Below are 21,251 nucleotides of genomic sequence, written 5' to 3'. Positions count from 1 at the left end.
TCCTAAAGATAAAATGGTCTCAAATTGTAGGGCATTAGAAATCAGTGTTATTATTTCAGTAGAAACTTTGCAAATCATAATTTTTTTGAGGTGTGGAGTGATGTAACCCGATAAATTGGAAATGTTAATTAAATTTTCTGGAGAAAGATAAACAAGTGGAATTATTCATCTCATTTTTCATCTGTTACTGCAATTGCAACAACTATTGGATTCATAATGGACCTCGAGGGTTTTCTTTTCCATTTCTTTTGTCCTGATATATGTTGTTAGGTATGGTGCTCTTGATGAAAATGTAGGTGGATTGCCAAGCATAATTTTTGGATAAGATCATGTTTGAGCTCCCACAAAACATCCATACTTTGGGTTGGTGGAAGTGAAAAAAAATGTAGGGGATAACTTAGTCATAATGCAAAAGTTAATACTGAATGGTACAACAATAACTACAGAGAAAGGATTTTAACATAGATATGTATGTGAGATGTCCTAATTAATAAAAGGAGTGTTGAAGCAGTTGATGTGCATAGAAATGCAAAGGAGAAGATTCCAACGGCTATATATGGAAGGAAAACAACCACAAATTTCATTAATAACTTGCAATACAAAATAAACTATAAAACTCAAAAGGCATGAGTAAAATGAGTGAAGAAAATAGAATGATGTTAGTCTTTGCAGCTACATTTTTTATTTCTCCCATGAAACAGGAGTATGTCAAGAAATCCATTAATTACCTATGCCCACATCGTGAATTATTTATTTCTATTTCCTCGTGACTTTGTGGTCTAGCACTTATATTCTGAACTATTATGAAACCAGTAAAAGAACAACACAAATGGACTTAAATAAGTCCACTTCGAGTTGAAATTGACAAGGAATATAACAATCCTGTAAATGGTAGAGATAGGGGGTTGTCCTACATTTTAGTCATGATATATGAAAAATTTAGATTATGATGTTAATAGAATACCATAGAATGATACATGATATAATAGGTCACTATTTGTGGCCAATAAAAACTAGCAAAGTATGTAATTAAACATTTAATATTATTTCTATTGAGTAAATGACATGAAAAGAAATTGGAAATTTCATGCCCTCGAGTATTGCAACAAAAATATTTGATGAAATCCATATTACTTGGCACAACTAGTAGTTAAGGGTACAATATAAGGCATCATTGTTATTGTTGCTATGTTATACTGATAATGTTGGCATTATTGGGTGCTTGTTAATAACCTTGTTGTTGAGTGCAAGTCGATGACCATTTTTCAAGGTACATACATGAAAATAGAAGGAACTTGTTCAACATGTACAAAAACATATTTGGAAATGGGCACTAACTAAAAAATAAAAAACAGAATTTACTCGAAGATCATGCCATCACTCAAAACAAAAATGTGGTGAAAGAAATTTAGCACAAAAAGGACTATTTAGAAATGAAAAAAAATGTAAGTGTAATTTCCTCTTTATCTTTCAAAAAAATGGAATTGAGGAAACAACGAGGACATTGTTTACTTGAAGACAGGGCAGATGTAACACCTGTATGTCTGATCTTTTTCATACAATTGTTTTCAAAACGAAAAAACTGAAATATATTATATTGAGGCAATATAAGAAAGCAGATAATTACAATCAGACAGAGACCTTCAAAAGCTTATAAAAACATATAGGAGGGCATAACTGGACACCCTGTGCATCAGGGGAAAACAAAACAAAAGACTGACACATATGAAACCGGAATACCAAGATACACTTGATCAAAAAAGCCCAAAGTTGTAAAACAAATTGCCAAAAGTATTAACAGCATACTTGTACAAGAATACATATCAAAAGGAACAAAAAGGACAGCAAACCTGCAACTTGAGGGCATCAAAAACCCGTAAAGGAGAAATCCTGAATGGGGAAGGATTCCCCCTCAGAAAAGACCTTTACAGACCAAATACCTATTTGAGTAAGCAACCCTTCCTTAGATAGGCAATCAACTCGCTGATTCTTTGACCTGTAGATGTGTTGAATGGAAAACCCATCCACTTTATCCCACAAAAACATAATTCTGTTCATCCAACCCAAAAGATGAGGGCAGGATATACGGAATTTACCCAAGACGTGATCAATGACTAATTTAGAGTCCCCATAGATTGAAACCAGGTGAATGTCAAAAAAAATACAGAAAGAAAGAAGCCCTGCTAAAGCCATCGCCTCTGCCATGCTATTTGATCCCTTACCTCCATTCCAAGAAATGAGATAATGGAGGTCCTCATCCATAACAATATGAACCCCACAACCACATGAATTTAGCTGAGCAGCACCATCAAAAAAAGCCCTGGGATGTCCTGAGGACACCACTTCCTGCCCGATCTGGTTGACTTTTAACCTTTTATGATTTCTTGCTGGAAGGGATTCATAAAGGGAGACAACATTTTGAAAAATAGTCATAAAAGGCTCTCTCCTATCTCTAAAAATTATATCGTTTCTCCACTTCCAGACATACCACAGTGCTATGATGATTATGGATCTCCACGATTCACGCTGCCCACTCGAAAGCATCCTACGTAGAAGCATGAGACACGTTGGGGAAGCCAAGTAATGCTGCCAAATCATACCACAGAAAATGCGTTTTCTGACATTGGAAAAACATATGGAAATTGCTTTCCTCTACAGCTCCACACAACATACATAAACCCGAACCATGCCACTTTCTCTTTATCAGATTCTCCCAAGACAGATTTTTATTGTAGAACACCAGCCACGCAAAGTAGATAAGTTTGGGAGGACATCCAGATTTCCAAAAATAGGGAGGAAACAAAGGGCCAGCGGGAGCATTTTTTATCCCAATCAGGTGAGAATATATGTCTTTTACACAAACCTGTGATTTTGTATTTGGAACTTGCCAGACCAGAACATCAGCAGGCTGCGAGCGAAATAAACCACTACTCCGCAGGCCGTCCCTAATAGAGTTCCACTGTCGCGCAAGAAAAACATTCATCCCCAAACTGTCAGCCTCAATCCACATTGGGACGTGATCCTGCCATGAAGCAATGAGTTTATCCCAGGTGAAGAAACCCTTCCTATGGAAGAAACTTAGAAGATTTTCCGGAATAGAAATTTTCTCACGCCCGCTTATAAAAGAATCGACTCCAATGATAATCTTGGTTCCGGATTGGAAGCTCCATATTAAGTTCTTCAGAAAATAGTGTTCGATCTTTTGAAAACTCAACCAAATAGCCGACCCTTGCTTGGATCCGATTCTCCCTAATCTGTACCAATGAGCCATCTCTTTGCCACCCATGTATTTCATTTTAATTGTGCTGCTCCAGGGACCCTCACCATAGATCCCCCTCCATAATGATTTACACAGGAGCGCCTTCCCAAAAGATCTCAGGTCCAACAGACCCCATCCGCCAGAAGACTTCGGCATGGAAATATTTTCCATTTTTACGAGATGAAATTTACTCTGCTGATATTTACCACCCCAAATAAAGTTTGCAGTGATCTTATTCATCTTCTAGAGGAAACTCGCAGGGAGAAAGAATAAATGAGCCCAATAGACAGCGAGTTGAGATAGAACTGCCTGATCCAATATAATCCTACCTGCCAGAGATAGGCATCTATATTCCCATGAAGATATTCTTTTGTAGTATCTGTCAATTATCCATAGCCAATCTGTTTTTGGATATCCCTTTGCCTTTAGCTGGAAACCTAGATATTTAAATCCATCCTTTATGGATTTAATATCAATCCCAAACAACCGAGAGACCCATTCAGTCGTATCCATGTTGACATCATTGTGGAAAAGGATAGACTTTGACTTGTTGATATGAAGACCAGTAGCATCTTGGAACCTTTTCAAAATGATATAGAGGTGAGACTAGGTACCTCTGCACAGCATTGCGAAGATGAGCACATCATCAACAAAAAGGTTATGCGAAATGGAGATATTCCTACAAATCTTTAGAGGTCTGCATCTGTTACCCTTGACTGCTTCGTTAATGTGAAGGCTTAAAGAGTGAGTTCATAGACAAAATAAACAAGAGAGGAGATAGGGGACAACCTTGATGAAGGCCTCTTTCAGCAAGAAAGAAAGGGGAAGGGATCCCATTTATAATAACAACATAGCTAACTTTCTCCATGCAAGCCATGATCCAGCTTATAATATTCGATCTAAGACCAATCTTTGCTAATAAGCATCGGATAAAACCCCAATATAAGTAGTCATATGCTTTTTGTAAATCAATTTTCAGGATGGCAGCATCAGACTTATTTGAGAGCATGGAGAATAAAATTTCTTACGTGATGGCCGCCGCATCCAGAATATTCCTCCCTTGAAGAAAACCATGTTGGTCCTTTGATAAAAAACAAGCTAAGGTAGATTTGATCCGCTCAGCAATGATTTTAGTGATAATTTTGAAAGTAATATTGCAAAGGGAAATCGGCCTAAAGTCTTGAAAGGAAACAGCCTCCGATTTCTTTGGGATGAGGGCTATTCGAGTGGAGGACATAATCTGGTGAATGCTGCCTAACGTTCTCGCCGCCTCAACCATCCTTAGCAGGTCGCGTTTGATAAGTTCACGAAAGTGGATATAGAAATCTATTGTCCAGCCATCTAGACCAGGGCACTTATCTTTCTTGAAGGACATCATTATGCCAAGAGGTTCATCCTCCGAGATGGGCCGAAAGAGATCTTCATTTTTTTCCTCATCAAACATTTGGGGATAAAGATCTATGCCCCATAGAATATCCTGAAACCTGTAGGCATCCCCTCTTTTATATTTCTTTTCAAAATATCTCACAGCTTCCATTTGGATGTCTTGCTGGGAGAAAAGGAAACCCCCATGACCATCATTGATTTTCCATATGGAATTTTTTTCCCGCCTGGAGCTAGCGAACCTATGGAAAAATTTTGTGTTTTTGTCGCCTTCTTTAAGCCAAGTCGCCCTGCTTTTAAGTCTCCAAGAAGCCTCCTCCTGCTTTAAGATTTTTTGCTTACTCCTTTCCAGCTCATTTATGCGACATCTGATCTCAAAAGGAAGTGAATTAGCATCCAGGGATCCGGAGATACTGTCCAGTTCCTTTTGAATTTCCCACAGGAACTTTTTGTCCGAGTGTCTTTTCTTTATCTGCCAGTCTTTAACCACCTTCTTTATCGAGGCCATTTTGTCTCTGAAGGTCAAAAAGGGGGGGAGCTTATCTCTTGTTGATAGGTCCTTCCAAGCTCTCGATACAATCTCGTTGAAATATTGATCTTCCAGCGAGCACCTGTTAAATTTAAAGGGGTACCCTTTCCTAAAACCCTTTTCCCTCCATCTGAGATATATCGGCCTATGGTCAGAGATGAAAACATTTTCTATAGACGAGAAAGGCATTCCCAATCTGTCAATAATGCTGACATGAACAATAAAGCGGTCAATTCTTTTTGCAACATACGCCTCCCCAGACCTTCCATTGTCCCCAGTTGGCATCATTTTGGAAGGGGTAATATCTATAAGATTCTTGTGCAAAAGTTCACATTTGATACGATCTGCCAATAGGTCTCTTTTCCTGCTTTTTCCCCATCGTTCCTCCGAATTTAGAGTCACATTGAGATCTCCTTTTACTTTTAGAATTTTGAATCATTATTGGATTTATTGGCTTTGGAAGCTAAAATGGGATGATGTAAATATTACTATTATTGAAGTAATAAATTAGTTACATGGAAATATTTAGGATAGAGCCTTGGAATTTAGAAAACGTTTTGCCAACTTATGGAAATTTGTTGGTGGTTAAATCCACATGGTGGACCTTCCCTAAAAGGCACTTAAAAATCCTTAAGAGAAAATAATTAAAGAAATTAAATTAGCATAATGGGAGAGAAAAATTATGTTAATCACTTAGTTGGATAAAAATACTAGGTGGGGTGGAATAAATCACTGCGGGAGAGAAATGCGTGTTTTAAGGAAAAAGAAAAAGAATATTTTTCAAAAAAAACTAAAACAAAAGGTCTAGGCAAAAAGTTGCAATATCTTAAATCACAATGCTACTAAAATCAACTAGGAATATATCTATATATTGAACCACCTAAGAGTCAAAAGCTTGTATATTTTAGAGGGAAGGTGGTCTTCTCTTGAGGGGAACTATTGGGGATAGTTCGCAGTTGGGTGGAACATGCTCCATCCTTGAAATTTCCTTAGACAATAATAGGTACCTAGAAAATTCTATGTAAACGATTATTTTGTTATCTTATTGTTTCATTTTATAAGAAGAATAGCATAAAGGATGGATATTATTACTTATATCTCATACTCTTACTTACATGTTGTGTGTTCAGGTTTATATGAAAAACTTGGTGTTCTGTGCCTAGTATTAGTCTCTACTGGATAGTTAAAACAATGCTTTTGATAATGAGAAATATCAGATCTAGGACTTGTTTTGAATATAAAAACAATAAAGTGCCTAATACAGTTTAAATCAATATAAGTATATGGAAATTTCTAAATATATAACAAAATTGCATGGAGATACTCTAGAGCTTTCTAGAAAAATTAATGATTGAGCTCGGGAAGTTATAATAATTTAGAGAATGATATTATAGCCTGAAAATAATATTGAATTACCTACCATGGTAGGACCGATGAACTTGATTCTGAAAAGAAAATGAATAACTGGACGGGAATTGAGAAATAGTATTTTGGCATTAAGAGTTATTCTGAACATAAGACAAAAAGATAGAATGATGTGGACTAGAAATGTTATAATTATAAGAATCAATTCAAGAACGACTACTTTACGAGTTGCTACAAATATTAGTGACTCATCGTAAAAAAATAATAATTTTTTTAATTTATAACTCTGGATAAAAAAATAAATGAACAAGCTATCACTTAGCATATATTGGTAGCCATTAGCTAGCAGGTTATTAACCATCGTACCGAGTATATATAGTAAAAATGGTGAGTAAGCTCAATGCATTGATACATGATAGGTTAATAAGAAAATAATATTTTTTTTAATTTATAACTCTGGATAAAAAATAAATAAATAAAATAAACAAGGTATCACTTAGCATATATTGGTACCCATTAGCTAGCAGGTTATTAACCATCGTACCGAGTATATATAGTAAAAATGGTGAGTAAGCTCAATGCATTGATACATGATATTTAAATTCTTATTAACGAGTTAGAAAAAAAAACCACACATTAAAGGAAAGTTCCATTAAAATAATTATTCCAAGTTATTCGTATAATTATTATGAAGAGTAAGTTCAGTTTAACGAAGAGAGGATATGTCTCAACACTTGAGAGGAAACATAAAGTGAGATAAATGAATTCTTTATTGATCTTTTTGACCCCAGATATAGAGAGTTCCCCCCATTAAAATAATTATTCCAAGTTATTCGTATAATTATTATGAAGAGTAAGTTCAGTTTAACGAAGAGAGGATATGTCTCAACACTTGAGAGGAAACATAAAGTGAGATAAATGAATTCTTTATTGATCTTTTTGACCCCAGATATAGAGAGTTGCGCCCCCCCCCGCCAAAATAATATTGTTAAAGGAGTAAATATAGAGTATCCAATGATGTACAATGTCAAGCCAGGCATATAACTATTTCTAACATATACAAAGGAGATGTTACCTTTAAAGAAATATTGGGCTACAAAATCTTGTAATAGAGTTTGAGAAGACATCGAACCAACCCTTAATTAAATAAAGGAAGTTTAGCCTTAGTATGCAAATTTTTGTTGATTCCTGCACTCAACTTAGTCTCAGCCTTGCACTCAACCTAGTCTCAGCCTAGCCTCCAGGATAGTTTTTGTTAGGTTTTTTTTTGTTAGTTTTTGTTTTAACCTCCAGGATAGTTTTTGTTTTTAATTTTTGTTAGTTTTTGTTTTTTTAGGATAATCGGTAACGGCTGAGAATTATCCTTTTCATCCAAGGAAACTTAAACCTCAGAGAAATTTGACCGGACTTGACCTGTCGGGTACGATGTTGGAGACGATGTTGGAGACAACTTGTCCAAAGGATGAAATTTGTAATATTGTGACTTGCAATTGTATTCATCCAAAGACACCTAATCGTTTCCTGGGAAAGATAACACGACATGCTATGTTAGTAGTCTGAGAAATGCAGTAATGATTACAAAGAAATGAAGGAGATGTTTAGTATGTTTCCGTATATGAAATTTTCCTTTGTTGTAGAGTATGTATTGACACGCAGTACCTTCGTTTAGAATGACCTGTAATAACATACTTTTATGTTAACATATTATTGCGTCTACGGTTGAATATCCAAATATAGAGAATTGAAGCTAAACAAACCGTGAAAATAGAACCAGGGAAAGCCAATTTCAGTTCAAGAATTTGAAAAAAACTCAACAGGAAAAATAAACATACATCGGACAACGCATTGATGTCGGAGGCTAATTGAAAAAAAAAATAACTATAACAATTATTGCAAAGCGAGTTGGAAATTTGTTAGTCGCGCTCACAATGGGCCGAAAACCATAAATTGAATATGATGCCAATAAGCAAGTTATCTCTATGGGACAAAATGAAAATGAACATACCAGATCTTACCTTGTTAGTAAGCCATAGTGCATAATGTATAGAGAAAACTGAGATTTCTCTGCAACCGAGAACGAGGAAGATTTAGGGTTGAACCAAAAACGAAAATAAAAAGACATGAAACCTCAAGAAAGCCCAAATAAACTGAGTGCAGAATAACCCCAGAACCACAAACGAATATATCTCTCACAAAAGGCATAAGTTTTGAAGTCTTGGGACGAACCAAAGGGTTGAAGTGGTGTTTCTAAGGAACTTACCTGCAAAGGGAAATTTTACCAAACTAATGAGAATAGCTTAAGATTGGACCGACATAAAAAATTATGATGTACTGTAAGAATTCCCAAGAGATGTAGAATACCTTTGATTTTCTAGGCCCAAGGAGAAATAGTGGACATGAAATCGGAAACTCCAAAATCTCCCTAGTGTAGAAAACACAAGCTATAGGAGCCCATGGCTTCATCCATAGCAGATTGGGCACACCCTTGGTCGCCAGGGGAAAAGCAAAGAAAAAGAAAAACCAAAATTTTCTCACAAAGGCCATTGGAGTCCAAAGTTCGGAACAAAAATTATCAAACCCTAACTATCCCCTACCGTTGGATCTCAGTATTTAAGTTGGGTCATCAAAGGTGTGGGTGACAGACATACCATGTGAAACCCACATGGTAATGTTGTCGTGGCACTTTCTTGATGAGCCATGTCTATGAACAAGTATACGTATATAAAAAGTTACTGCACATCCATAAATAAGAAGGTACACCTAAAATCTACATCATTTTCGAGGATAAATATTGAATATATGTTTAACCTTACTCGTGTGTCATCATTGAGTGGCATAAACTATATAATAGTTCATAAGGGAGAGATGGGAGGATGTAAATTCAAGCAAAAAGGAATTTCACACTACTTTGAAACACATGTTCACCAATGTCCTAATAAATATCACTTTATGACTTACCATGAGCGTGCGAAAATGATCGCGACAAGTTTCAACAAGGAAAAAAAACCATTTTGTCGATGAACCATGGCTACCAAATTTTCAACCAATATCAACTTAACAACTAATGATGACGAAAATAGTTTTTAAAACTCGGTAAGGAGAAAGGTGAAAATTAATGTCCAGTATCCTCAAAACGGAAAAGGAAGAATCTAATTAAATCTGAATTATTTTCTTGTCACAAGGTACCTAAAATGTCGTACATTGAAATTTAAGTAAAATATTTCCCCAATACAAGTTTTCAAGACTCAATGTAAGAAAATTAATAAATTGGAAAATTCTAAGCGTCTAGAAAAAATAAAAGAAAGGTGTGAAGTAAGGTATGTTATAGCATTTGTACCAAAAAGTACACAGACACGTCCATAGTGCTTTTGTCTAATTATTACTACATTCATTCAAATAAATTTTATAAACATTTTAGAACATACAAAATTTCATGTTTATAAGACATCACTAGCATGTACGTAAATTTTGATTGAGAGTTGTAACATATTATACATGTCATGGTAACCATTTACATAAATAAAATAATAAAATGAAGAATACCTGATTTGGTGGCTTATTTGGGATGTTCCTCTTGGGGTTGCCTCACTGAATTCACCTCCTAGCCAACTAGTAATGAGTTCCTAGCCCAAGGAACTTCCATGGGTTCCCTAGTCCCCCTAGCCTAAGTCGAACCATATGTAGTGTACCCAGGTTAGATCTAGATCTAGCCCTCTCCAAGAAATCAAATAAATCGAATAAATAGTTGTTTCTTTAAGTACTCTCTGGTATGTCTTTCACCCCACTCCAAAATCCCCTAGGGAAACAAAAAGAAATCAAAAAAAAAAACAAGAGCCCACTTTCTTCTATCCCCTTCCTCGTTTTATAAAGACAAGTAGAACATATTATAAAAATTTTATCTATCTTTCAATTGAGAAAAAAGAAAACCCAAATAATTTTCAATTCAAACTTGATTTTTTTATTTTTAAATTTATATACCTTTCTACAACAAGCTAAAAAAACATTTGAAAGACAGTGACCACTTGAATTTTGAACCCTTGTGAGCATATACAAATAATATTACATAAAAAGAAACAACAATAAAACAATGTGAAAATATTAATGTTGTATTTCTATTCACTTGCTACTACAAAAAGTCAATTATGGGGTGTCATTATCTTATAGAGATTTTTTTTTTTTGAAATATATTCCTATATATGGACATTAATAACTTGATATCAGTACATTTTTTGTTAGGACTTATGAATTTGTATTCCAATGTTTACCTCGAATTAGTTTTTTATTTTTTTAATAGTAGAAAATAAACAAAAGCAACAATAAAAAATTGATAATTTACTAGACGAATGCATGAGTCCATTATTGGTTGGAACTTCCCAATTTGTATCACAATGTTTACATGAAATTAGTTTTAAAGTTTTTAATAATAAAAAAATGATTACTTACATGAAATTAAAAAAAAAAATTAATTTATTTTATAAATATGGTTAATGTATTTATAATTTACAATATGTTTGAAATTTTATTTTTTTTCTCAATCAATATAACATTTTTCCAAGCAAATAAATACATAAATTTCATACTTCAAACCTCACTTTATATTTATATCTTAATGCTCACCAAAATGTTATGTCCATGCTAGTTAATGCTCACCAAAATGTTATGTCCATGCCACCCTTGTGACTTGTAGTTTTATTATTTTCTACTTTTCCTTCCTAATTAGTGTATCTTATTTTGAGATAATGTTTTGAAATGCAGAAGACAACTGTAACTTGTAGTTTTATTTTCTAGCTTTCCATGGTAATTAACCTATCTTATTTTGAGATAATGTTTTGAAAGGAAGAAGACAATTGTTAGTGATTCTCGTTTCCATAGGTTCCCTCATTATTGTTATTTTATTTTGATAAAAGTAAAACTACTCTAGTATTTTTGGGAAAATTGATATTTCACATTTTGCTTCTAAATAAATTAAAGAAAAACTTTATTTTCAAAATGTGCTTGAAATTTAATATTTATATAAAAAACAACACAATATGAAACGTGGGTCCTCGCATGAGGAGATAATGTTTTGAAAGGCATAAGACAATTGTTAGTGGTTCGTGTTTCCATAGGTTCCCTCATTATTGTTATTTTATTTTGATAAAAGAAAAACTACTCTAGTATTTTTGGGAAAATTGATATTTCACATTTTTCTACTGAATAAATAAAAGATTTTTTTTTTTAAATGTGCTTGAAATTTAATATTTATATAGAAAACAACACGGTAGGAAATGTGGGTCCTGGCATGAGTACTATGTGCCTCACACCTTAACCTCCCTTTCACTATGACAAACCATATGCTCATATAAAATCGCTACCTTAAACATTTACCCTCTCCTTTGCTTGCCCTCAACCTGCCTTCTTCTGCAACTTCGGTCTGAGGGGGAAGCATGAGTTCTGTCGAAGAGGATTGAGTCAATTTTGGGTTTTATTTATTCATGTTACTGCTGCCAGTTGCAATCCTTTACCTCTCCTTTCATTCTAGATGCATATTCATAAATGTTGTAGGGTTGTGTTCATGAAGCACAATCATATTGAAGAGGAGGCATTTTTCAGGTGTGCTTCATTCCTCAATTTGTCTTTAACTGTGGCCAAGGTTTTGTTGCTCTTAAAGTGACGAGCAATTAGGAAGAGGTCAGCAAGTAAGTCCATTCTCAACAAGCTTATCCAGGAGCTCATAGCACGTATCTCATGAAAAATAATTGTGAGAGAGCAATTTGCAATGGCTCCCAGAATTTTAGGTTATGTACCATGTTACGATTAAGTCAATGACATGGTGGCCAAGAAAATAAGCCATGCTCTCCAATAAATGGAGGGAGGCATTTATGTTTGTTTTCAAACTAGATTTCACCGCCTCGACACCAAGTTAAATACAAAAGTTAAGAAAATAGGGGTTTATGAAGCCAAAGAAACCCTCCAGAATGAACCTCTCATTTTCTTTCAGCTTTTTTTGTTTTTGGGCTTGGGGTGGTGTTAAATTTTGAATTGGTTGTTCAAGGTCTACTTCAAGAGTAGAGCATCTTATTTTTAGTTGTGTGAGACCATCGTCTAATTTTCCTTTCTCAATCTTCATTGAAGAAACATTTTCTTCTTGCTTTCTACTATTATCTTCTATCTTCTATGTGATCCATGAGTTGTGTTGTTCTTTATGAAGAATATATTCTTCTACCTCCTTTTGAAGAAATTGTTGAATTGTTGCTGTAAAAAAAATCCACAAAAAGTTTCAACAATGGATCCTCCCCTGCACTAAAATCCAAACTTTCGCTTCTACCATCTTGTGCACTAAAATCCAAACTTTTGCTTCTACCATCTTGCCGCCCTTTCAAGACCATCTTTCTTTCAAAATCCTGGTCATTTTACTAGAATGGTTAAGGGAATCATAGCTTGGACCTTCATATTTCCCACCCCTCTTCTCCCTGGTTTCATTTTAAAATCTAGATATGGATCCAAAAATATTTCCTTCATTTTATGGGCAACATTTTGAAATCGAGTCACTCTCGTTCATTACACAACAACTTGAACTAATTCTTCCACTCGTTTCTTGGTGGAAAGAACAGAAAATGCATTGTGGCCATTATATTTTAATGCAGGGGTTTATTTAAAGAAGGTGCAAACCAAAAGAATAGAAAATGCATTGCAGCCATTATATTTTAATGCAGGTTTTTATTTGAGAAGTTGTAGACCAACATCTCAAATCTTATCAGATTACTCCAATCATAGCAACTACATATCTGGAACATATCCACCCAATCAGGGTTGGTTTTCCATTGAACTTCTCAGTTTTCTACCATGAAATTTTCAACTCGCCTGAGAGGGCTTTCCACTTGGCCAAACAAGAATTCATTGAAACAATTGTGGAGCTTGACACTCTTAGTGAAGAGTCCTACAAGAACAACACATTAATCATGCAAATATTAAGGGACAATCTTACTCTCTGGACTTCAGATTTACAAGACGAATGAGGTTAAGAGGATAAGATAGAAGAAATTGAGCACTAGTTTTGGAAGGGTAGTGTAATGACTACTTTCAGCATTACAATTGCCATGGAAGTTGTATGTTGGAAGGCAGTTTATAATTGTTGTGTTTCTTCATTCCTCCGTCTTGTTCCTAAGGCACTCTGCATAGGACTAAACAATTGTAATCATGATTTCTATTGCCAACTTTTTATTTTGATGAAGTGGGTTTAAGATAGGTTGGAACGTTGAAGTACAATAGTGTTTTTCACTTTACATCCTAAGTTGGAGGTCTTTAGAATTTTTAGTTCCTCATGCATGGAATATTAATGCAGGATTTTCTGTTTCGTCACTATTAAGTTGATAGGGAGTTTTAATTTGTAAGCCACGAGTTGGATGAATGGGCTCAAATTTTCTACTTGTCTGTTTTTTTATTGAGCATAAAATGTGGATGTGTCTCTAAATGTAAGAGCTGAATGTATTTGATACTAGACCATGTGGATGATGCAGATTACCAAAAACCTTGCATTATGAAAGATGTTACCCATAAAATGTGGTTTTGTTGTTGGTTTTGCTAGCTATTTTACTGTCTTGACGTAATATGATTGAATGAGCACATGTTTTTATAATTAAAAAAAAAAAAAGGTGTTTATTTTGAATAGACATCTCTTAAATCAACTTTCCCTTTTTTTATTTTGGTTGAGATGGAGTAAGAAGAATATTATCCTTCTTGAAATCTTGTTATTTTGTATCGTTTTCCTGTTTATGAGAGATCGTCCTCAAAACAAATCGAATCATATTTGATATTTGAGAAATGATGGAGCTTCGTTGATATGTTGTTAAGCCAAACTCTCATAGTTTCACCATTGAGGTGAGTATATGCAGAACTTCAAACTTTGGTTTTTTATGAACTAAATAATTGTAGTATTTTTCCATTTATTTAAGTACATGATAACTAGTTGCTTTTAGCTATCAAAATTTCATTGACTCTATATCCAACTCCTTTTCCAGGCAAGGATTTCTTATTGTTACATTAGTGGGAGGAATATTGGATGCACAGGTGACTGCAACAGGTAGAAAAGTGTTTGAACAAGTCAGCAGATATTTTTTTTAAGTTGCTTCCTCCTCTCTCCCACATTTTTCTGAGTTTATTCAAAGGTAGTTTATGGATTCTGGGTTATTTTAGGCTATTAAGGGTTGTTCTATTAAGGGCTTATAACATTGTTATGGTGATTTCTTGGAGAATAATGTCATCAGAAGCAAGGAGGTATTGGAGAATTCTTGTAGTATACCTAGGGGGGTATATAGGGAGGTACCTAATGAATAAGGTAATAATGTGATGTAAGGATAATAAATAAGTGGGCCATAGTTAATAAATAATGTGGTTAACCCACATCATGTAAGGGACCACTAGTAGTTAGGAATAATGTGATAAACCCATGGTATTAGATATATGGTATTGACAAACCAATGGTAATGACCTAGGATATTGTATGTATGAAGGCTATATAGAGGCTAGAAACTCCCCATTGAGAGATGTCAAGGATTATTGTATTAGCAAGGATATGGCTTGTGGAGTGTTCTCCTTCCTTAAGCAGCGATTGTATGGTGTTACCCTACCTCAAGGGTTTGATACTAATAAATATCTAAAGTTTATCTATTTTTATCTTGTATTGGCTCTTGGTTTTAATTGCAGTATTGAGAATATTTCCATTTTTTTATGTTTGCAGGTTAGATCTATTACAAGTGGTACCAGAGCACTTTCTTGGGTAAAGCAGAGATATTTTTTTTAATTTTTGAAGGAATTTTTGAGGCGCGAGTTTGCAGATCACATATGAAACTTTTGGTGAAAATTTTGCAGAATAAAATTGCAGATATAGGTTATTTGTGAAAAAATACCCAAATTCAAAAAAAATTGGCCAAATTGGAGTCTAGGTGAGGGAGATATCACTAATTTAAAAATCAGTTGTGTTTTAGAAAGTTTTCTAATGATAATTTGTGGACGGCAGACATCCGGTAAATTTTTGAAATTTTTCTAGGGAATTTTGAGAAGCTAAGTGCATATCTCAGATCCTCTTGAAAAATTACCCAATCTGAAAAAACAAATTGGTTGAATCGGAGTTTGGATGAGGGATATATTGATGATTTAAAATCAACGCTTTTAAAAAAAAAAAAATACGGGGCGGGGGTGTGGTTGCAGAGCGAATCTGAATTTCCAGAGTGCTTAGATAGATATTTCTATCACATGGGAAGATGAATAATGGTTGTTCCATTTCCAAAAATAAGTAATAAGAAGGATTCTAAGCCATATCAATCGAGTTGTGTCCATTATAAAGTTTCACCAAAGTAGGTGATTTTTTCAAAACCCTCTTCATGGCTTCTAGCAAGGATTTTTTTAGAGGGAAAGATAATGGTCCTACTATTGAAGAATTCATAAAAGACCTTAAGAAAATCTCTCTGAAATATTGGACAGGTTTCATATGCCTTTGGCTGAAAGATGAGGGTGCCATATGGTGGAGCTCACTTGACAACAAGAAGTTGTCCAAACTTTCGGATGAAGAAATTAAAAAACTCCTTTTCGACAAATGGTCTCATGCTACACAACAGGAGAATGAAACACAGAAATTGTTATTTTCTGATGATATCTGTTATTACAGGTTCATTGATGTATTCAGAAAGAGAAGATAATTGTGTCTATCAATCCTAATAGCAAGCATAATTTTCTTAATGTTCATTTGGCTAAAAACCTGCAAGTCCCTGCCAAACAAATTTAGCACATAGAGGTTAATAATGAGCAGGTGTAGGTTTATAGAGATTTGAAGATCTCCATGGATAAGTATATATTGCACTTAGATTTTTATGCTTAAGATATGGCTAATTTGGATGTTGTGTTTGGGTACCCTTGGATGGAATCTGTTGGTACTATCAATATTTATGTGCCAAAGAAATTCCTGAAGCTCTGGTATAAAAAGAAGAAAATTACATTACTAGATATTTCCATAAATAAACAGGCGAAATCCAAGGAGGATGAAGCAGAGAATGTTACAGGTACTGATACATCAGATGACGAGTCCGTGGATGAAGTAATACTAGAAGATAATAAACAATTGTAGGCACCACAACATGTACTAGATACCCATCAGGCTCCATTAGGTGGTGAATTAAAGAAATACATCACCCAGCAATAAAACAACCAACATGATGGAAACAAATTAGAAACAAGGACAACAACCCCCGCACGACAAATAGAGAGGTGCAGAGAGCCAACCACAGCACATCAGCACAGAGGAACCATGATGATCAACTCACATCTCAAGCGAGGGAGGCACTAGCCAGATCAAATAATTACCTATCTATGGGATGGCTAGATCATTGCACATGCATGGTACCAATGGACTAATCCTTTGAGTAGATCTTATTATTTGTGTTCTTCATATGTTTCGAGGATGAAACATCTTTAAGTGGGGTGGAATGTAGTACACTTAACGGGGATATTAGGGGCTACAGAGGGATGTACCCAAGGGATTAAGGTATTAATGTGATGTAAGGATAATAAATAAGTGGGCCATAGTTAATAAATAAAGTGGTTAACCCACATCAAGCAAGGGACAACTAGTAGTTAGTAATAATGTGATAATCCCATGGTATTAGATATATGGTACTGAGAAACCCATGGTAATGGCCCAGGGTATTGTATGTATGAAGCCTATATAGAGGGTAGAGACTCCCCATTGAGAGATGTCAAGGATTACTGTATTGCCAAGCATATCGCTTGTGGAGTGTTCTCCTTCCTTAAGGAGTGATTGTGTGGTGTTACCCTACCTCAATGGTTTGATATTAATAAATATCTGAATTTTATCTATTTTTATCTTGTATTGGATCTTGGGTTTAATTGCAGTATTGGACATATTTCCATTTTTATATATGTGCGGGTCAGATCTATTACAATTCTACTCACTCATTCTAAGAGGCCTACTCATGATGCCAAGCTAAAGGAGTTGGCAGCTCAGTATTGGCCTCAGAACTTTAGAACCTGAGTATTAGTGTTCTATTTGAGTATTGGTTCTTTAGTGTTCTTTCCTCAATAATGTTTCAATGGATATATAAGAACAACGACCACTTTATATCTCCTTGTAGCAGGGCAGCGAAAAAATGTTGTTGTCATGGAAATGTCCAAGCTCCACTGTCCAAGTTTTCAAGAAGCATAAGAATTTTATTTTCAAGCGGAAATAGAGTATACATAGTTCTGAAAACATATTCAAGTTCCCTGTTACCAAAACTCTGTCCCTAAGGAGTCACTAAGATTTTTTGGTTTTTCATTTCTAAGTTGATAGCAATGCAACTCTGATTGAATCAGTTATAGATTTGGAATTCTGATCGAAACAAGTTCCGGCTTGGAATTTGGTGAAAATAGTTAGTATTTGCAATTCCAATCAAGCTTTTGCAATTCGACTAAAAATGTTATGTTTGGCGGAATTAAATTGAAAATGGTTGAATTGGAGTGAATTGAATTGAAAATGTCTTGGCAGAATTCATTGGTAATTAATTCAACCATTTTCAATTCAATTCCAGTGAAAATGTCTTGGCGGAATTCATTGGTATTTAATTCAACCATTTTCAATTCAATTGTAGTGAAAATGTCTTAGCAGAATTCATTGATAATTAATTCAGCCATTTTTCAATTCAATTGTAGTTAAAATGTTTGGTAGAATTCATTGGTAATTAATTCAACCATTTTAAATTCAAAATGTTTTGGAGGAATTCATTAGTAATTAATTCAACTACAAATAAAATGTTTGGTGGAATCCATTCATTGTTAATTAATTCAACCATTATCAAGTGAAAATGTTTGGCGAGAATCCACTAGTAAAAATAAATTTCAAGAGAAAAAAACCATGATACTTTCATCCACTGGGGATTAATTCCAATGAAAATTTGTCTGGCAGAATTAACTCAACTATTTTCAATTCGAATGAAAATGGTTTTGGCTGAATTCATGCAACCATTTTCAATTCGAATGAAAATGTGGTTTGCGGACTTCGTGGGTAATTAATTCAACCATTTGCAATTCAAGTGAAAGTGTGTTTGGCCGAATTCATGGGTAATTAATTGCAAATTGGTGCTTCAAAAACAATTAGTTATTAAAGAAAACAATCTTCTGATAAGACTAGAGGAAGCTATTTTACAACATATATATCAATCTTTGGATAGATGCTAAGAGATGAGAACATAGTGTAGTGGCTGCAATGCCATTTCATCCATGATTTTATCTTGTTATTTTTATTGTTTCTTTGTTGTGTGAGAGTGTGCAAATGCCAGGATGTGTGTAGTTACTTCCACACATATTACCACTCCAATCTATTAGTCCTTTCCATAGATATATAAATACTACTCCTTTCTATTCTATTCCATAGATATATAAATACTACTCCAATATATTATTCCTTTCCATAGATATATAAATACCCCTCCAATCTATTCTATTACATAGGTATATAAACACAAGCCCAAATGCATGCCATTGACGGATTGGACTCTATTGATTCAAACAAATTACAAGGCCAAAATTCTAAATTACAAGGTTGCTTGCAAAACTGATTAACACATAACTTGACTTTTTGCTCACTTGTACTCTCTCACCTGGGAGACCACGACTTGCCAAACCTTTTTATAGTAACTGAAAACATTTCTAATTTGTTAGTAAATTGTTGGATACTCAGATTTCCACCCTTGTTGGGCCTTCTAGAATTGCATATGATGATGAAATTATGATTACACAAAATTGAAAGGACATCAAAGACCACTGGACAATTTTGGAAAGGGAAGGCTTGAAATTTCCAATTAGAAAACTAGAAGGAAAAGTGAATAGTTGAGTAGGATGACTAAATTATGATAATACACAGTTAAAAGAACATCAAAGACTACTAGACAATTTTGGGAAGGGAATGCTTAAAATTTCTGATCAAAAAATCGGAAGGAAAAATGCTGGAGCAATGCTTAATATCTTTGAAGCGGAAGGAGGTTAAGAAGATCCTAAATATTTAAGTTGGAAAGAGGGGAATGATTTTTCAAGATGGGGGATAATTAAGATGGATACAAACCATTATGCATTGAAGTACTTGGTGAACAAGCCTATGTTGGGGGGGGGGGGGGATATCTAGATGGCTGTTGTTGTTTCAGGAATATGACTTTGAAGTTATTTTGAAACCAGGACAATTAAATGCTGGACTGGATCATTTGTTGCACATTGAAACAAGAGAGGAGACTACTAATCTGGAGGAATGTATACCTCACACGTAGCTCTTCATGGTGTGCTTCGTGGACAGTCACTTTGAAGATATTATACAAAACCTGATGATGGGAACAGATCGAGAAGGATATACTAGCCAACAAAAGAAGGAATGGATGGTACGCGTGGCAGAGATTTTTGTCATTGCAGGACACTTATATAAAATGGGATGAGATGAAGTATTGTGACATTATGTTCCAGAATTTGAATAAAACAACATCCTCACTTAGGCTCATGGAGGAGCCACGGGAGGGCATTATACGGGCAAAGCAAAAGTGCAGAAGATTCTATGTGTCGGGTTGTGGTGGCAAACACTGCATAAGGATTCAAAAGCGTATTGTAGGGCATGTGATTCATGCCAAAGAGCTGGCATACCATCGTAGAGGGACGAGCTACTGTTGAACCCACATGTATCGTTACAACCTTTTGAAAAGTGGGCGATGGACTTTTTGGAGACAATTCAGCCTCCACGAAAAAAGACGGGTGCACCGTACATTATCACGACAACTAAGTAGTTAATGAGATGGGCAGAGGCGCAACCCGTGAAGGACTGTACAAGCGTGATGGCAACAAAATTCATCTTTGAGTACATGCTGACAAGGTTTGGTTGTCCAAAATTTTAATGAGTGATCACGACATACATTTTCTTAATGAAACGATCAACGTGTTAACGGAGGAATTTCAGGTTTACCATCAGAAGAGAACACCATATCACCCGCAGGCTAATGGAACGGTATAAGTGTTTAATAATATAATGGATAATGCACTGGTGAAGATTTTCAATACACAAAGAAAGGACTTGATGTGCATGTACCCACGGTGCTATGGGCTTATAGAACAACTTGTAAGAAGCTGACTAGACAAACGCCTTTCAAGTCGGTTTATGGCATTGAAGTTGTGATGCCAATAGAATACATTGTACCTAGTCTACGCATAGCGGCGTTCACAAAAATGGTGGATCACAGAGCCATGGAATAAAGGCTCGCGTAGCTGGAAAAATTGGAAGAATATAGGTTTCTGGCTGGATTCCATCAACAAGTTCAAAAGGAACGCGAAAAGGCATGGCATGATCAACACATCAAACTACACACCTTCAAGGTAATTGATTTAGTGTTATTATATGATAGAAATTTTGAGAAATTTCCAGGAAAATTTTGGATGCATTGGCTAGGGCCCTATGTCAACAAGGAGATTACCGACGCTGGAGCAGTTCATTTGGTAAGGTTGAATGGAGATCCATTCCCAGGGAAGGTGAATGGTAGTTGATTGAAGCCATACACCAGGGATCCGATGAGATGACTATATGGTGGAAACACGGTCTTAGAGCTCCAAGTAGCTGAAAGGAGGCGCGGGACTATAAACTACATTTCTTGGGTTGTAGAGATGCGTGGTTGGTGTATTTCGCGGAATGGAGGATTGTCACAGTGTCAGCAGAAG

General features: G+C 35.1%; 1 protein-coding gene across 1 annotated transcript; it reads right to left on the bottom strand.

Annotated features, from left to right (window-relative positions):
* Window positions 1–2,545: 2,545 nt before the first annotated feature.
* Window positions 2,546–3,430, bottom strand: LOC149202271 (uncharacterized). Its single transcript, XM_089401535.1, has one exon. It carries the CDS (start codon window positions 3,428–3,430, stop codon window positions 2,546–2,548), a length of 885 nt encoding a protein of 294 aa, XP_089257661.1.
* Window positions 3,431–21,251: the final 17,821 nt, after the last annotated feature.

The sequence above is a fragment of the Pinus tabuliformis genome, chromosome 2_1, assembly GCF_031772625.1.
Source record: "Pinus tabuliformis cultivar Carrire ecotype Pingquan chromosome 2_1, CPIR1, whole genome shotgun sequence".
Classification (NCBI taxonomy): domain Eukaryota; kingdom Viridiplantae; phylum Streptophyta; class Pinopsida; order Pinales; family Pinaceae; genus Pinus; species Pinus tabuliformis.
This window is presented reverse-complemented; position numbering and strand designations above follow the sequence as displayed.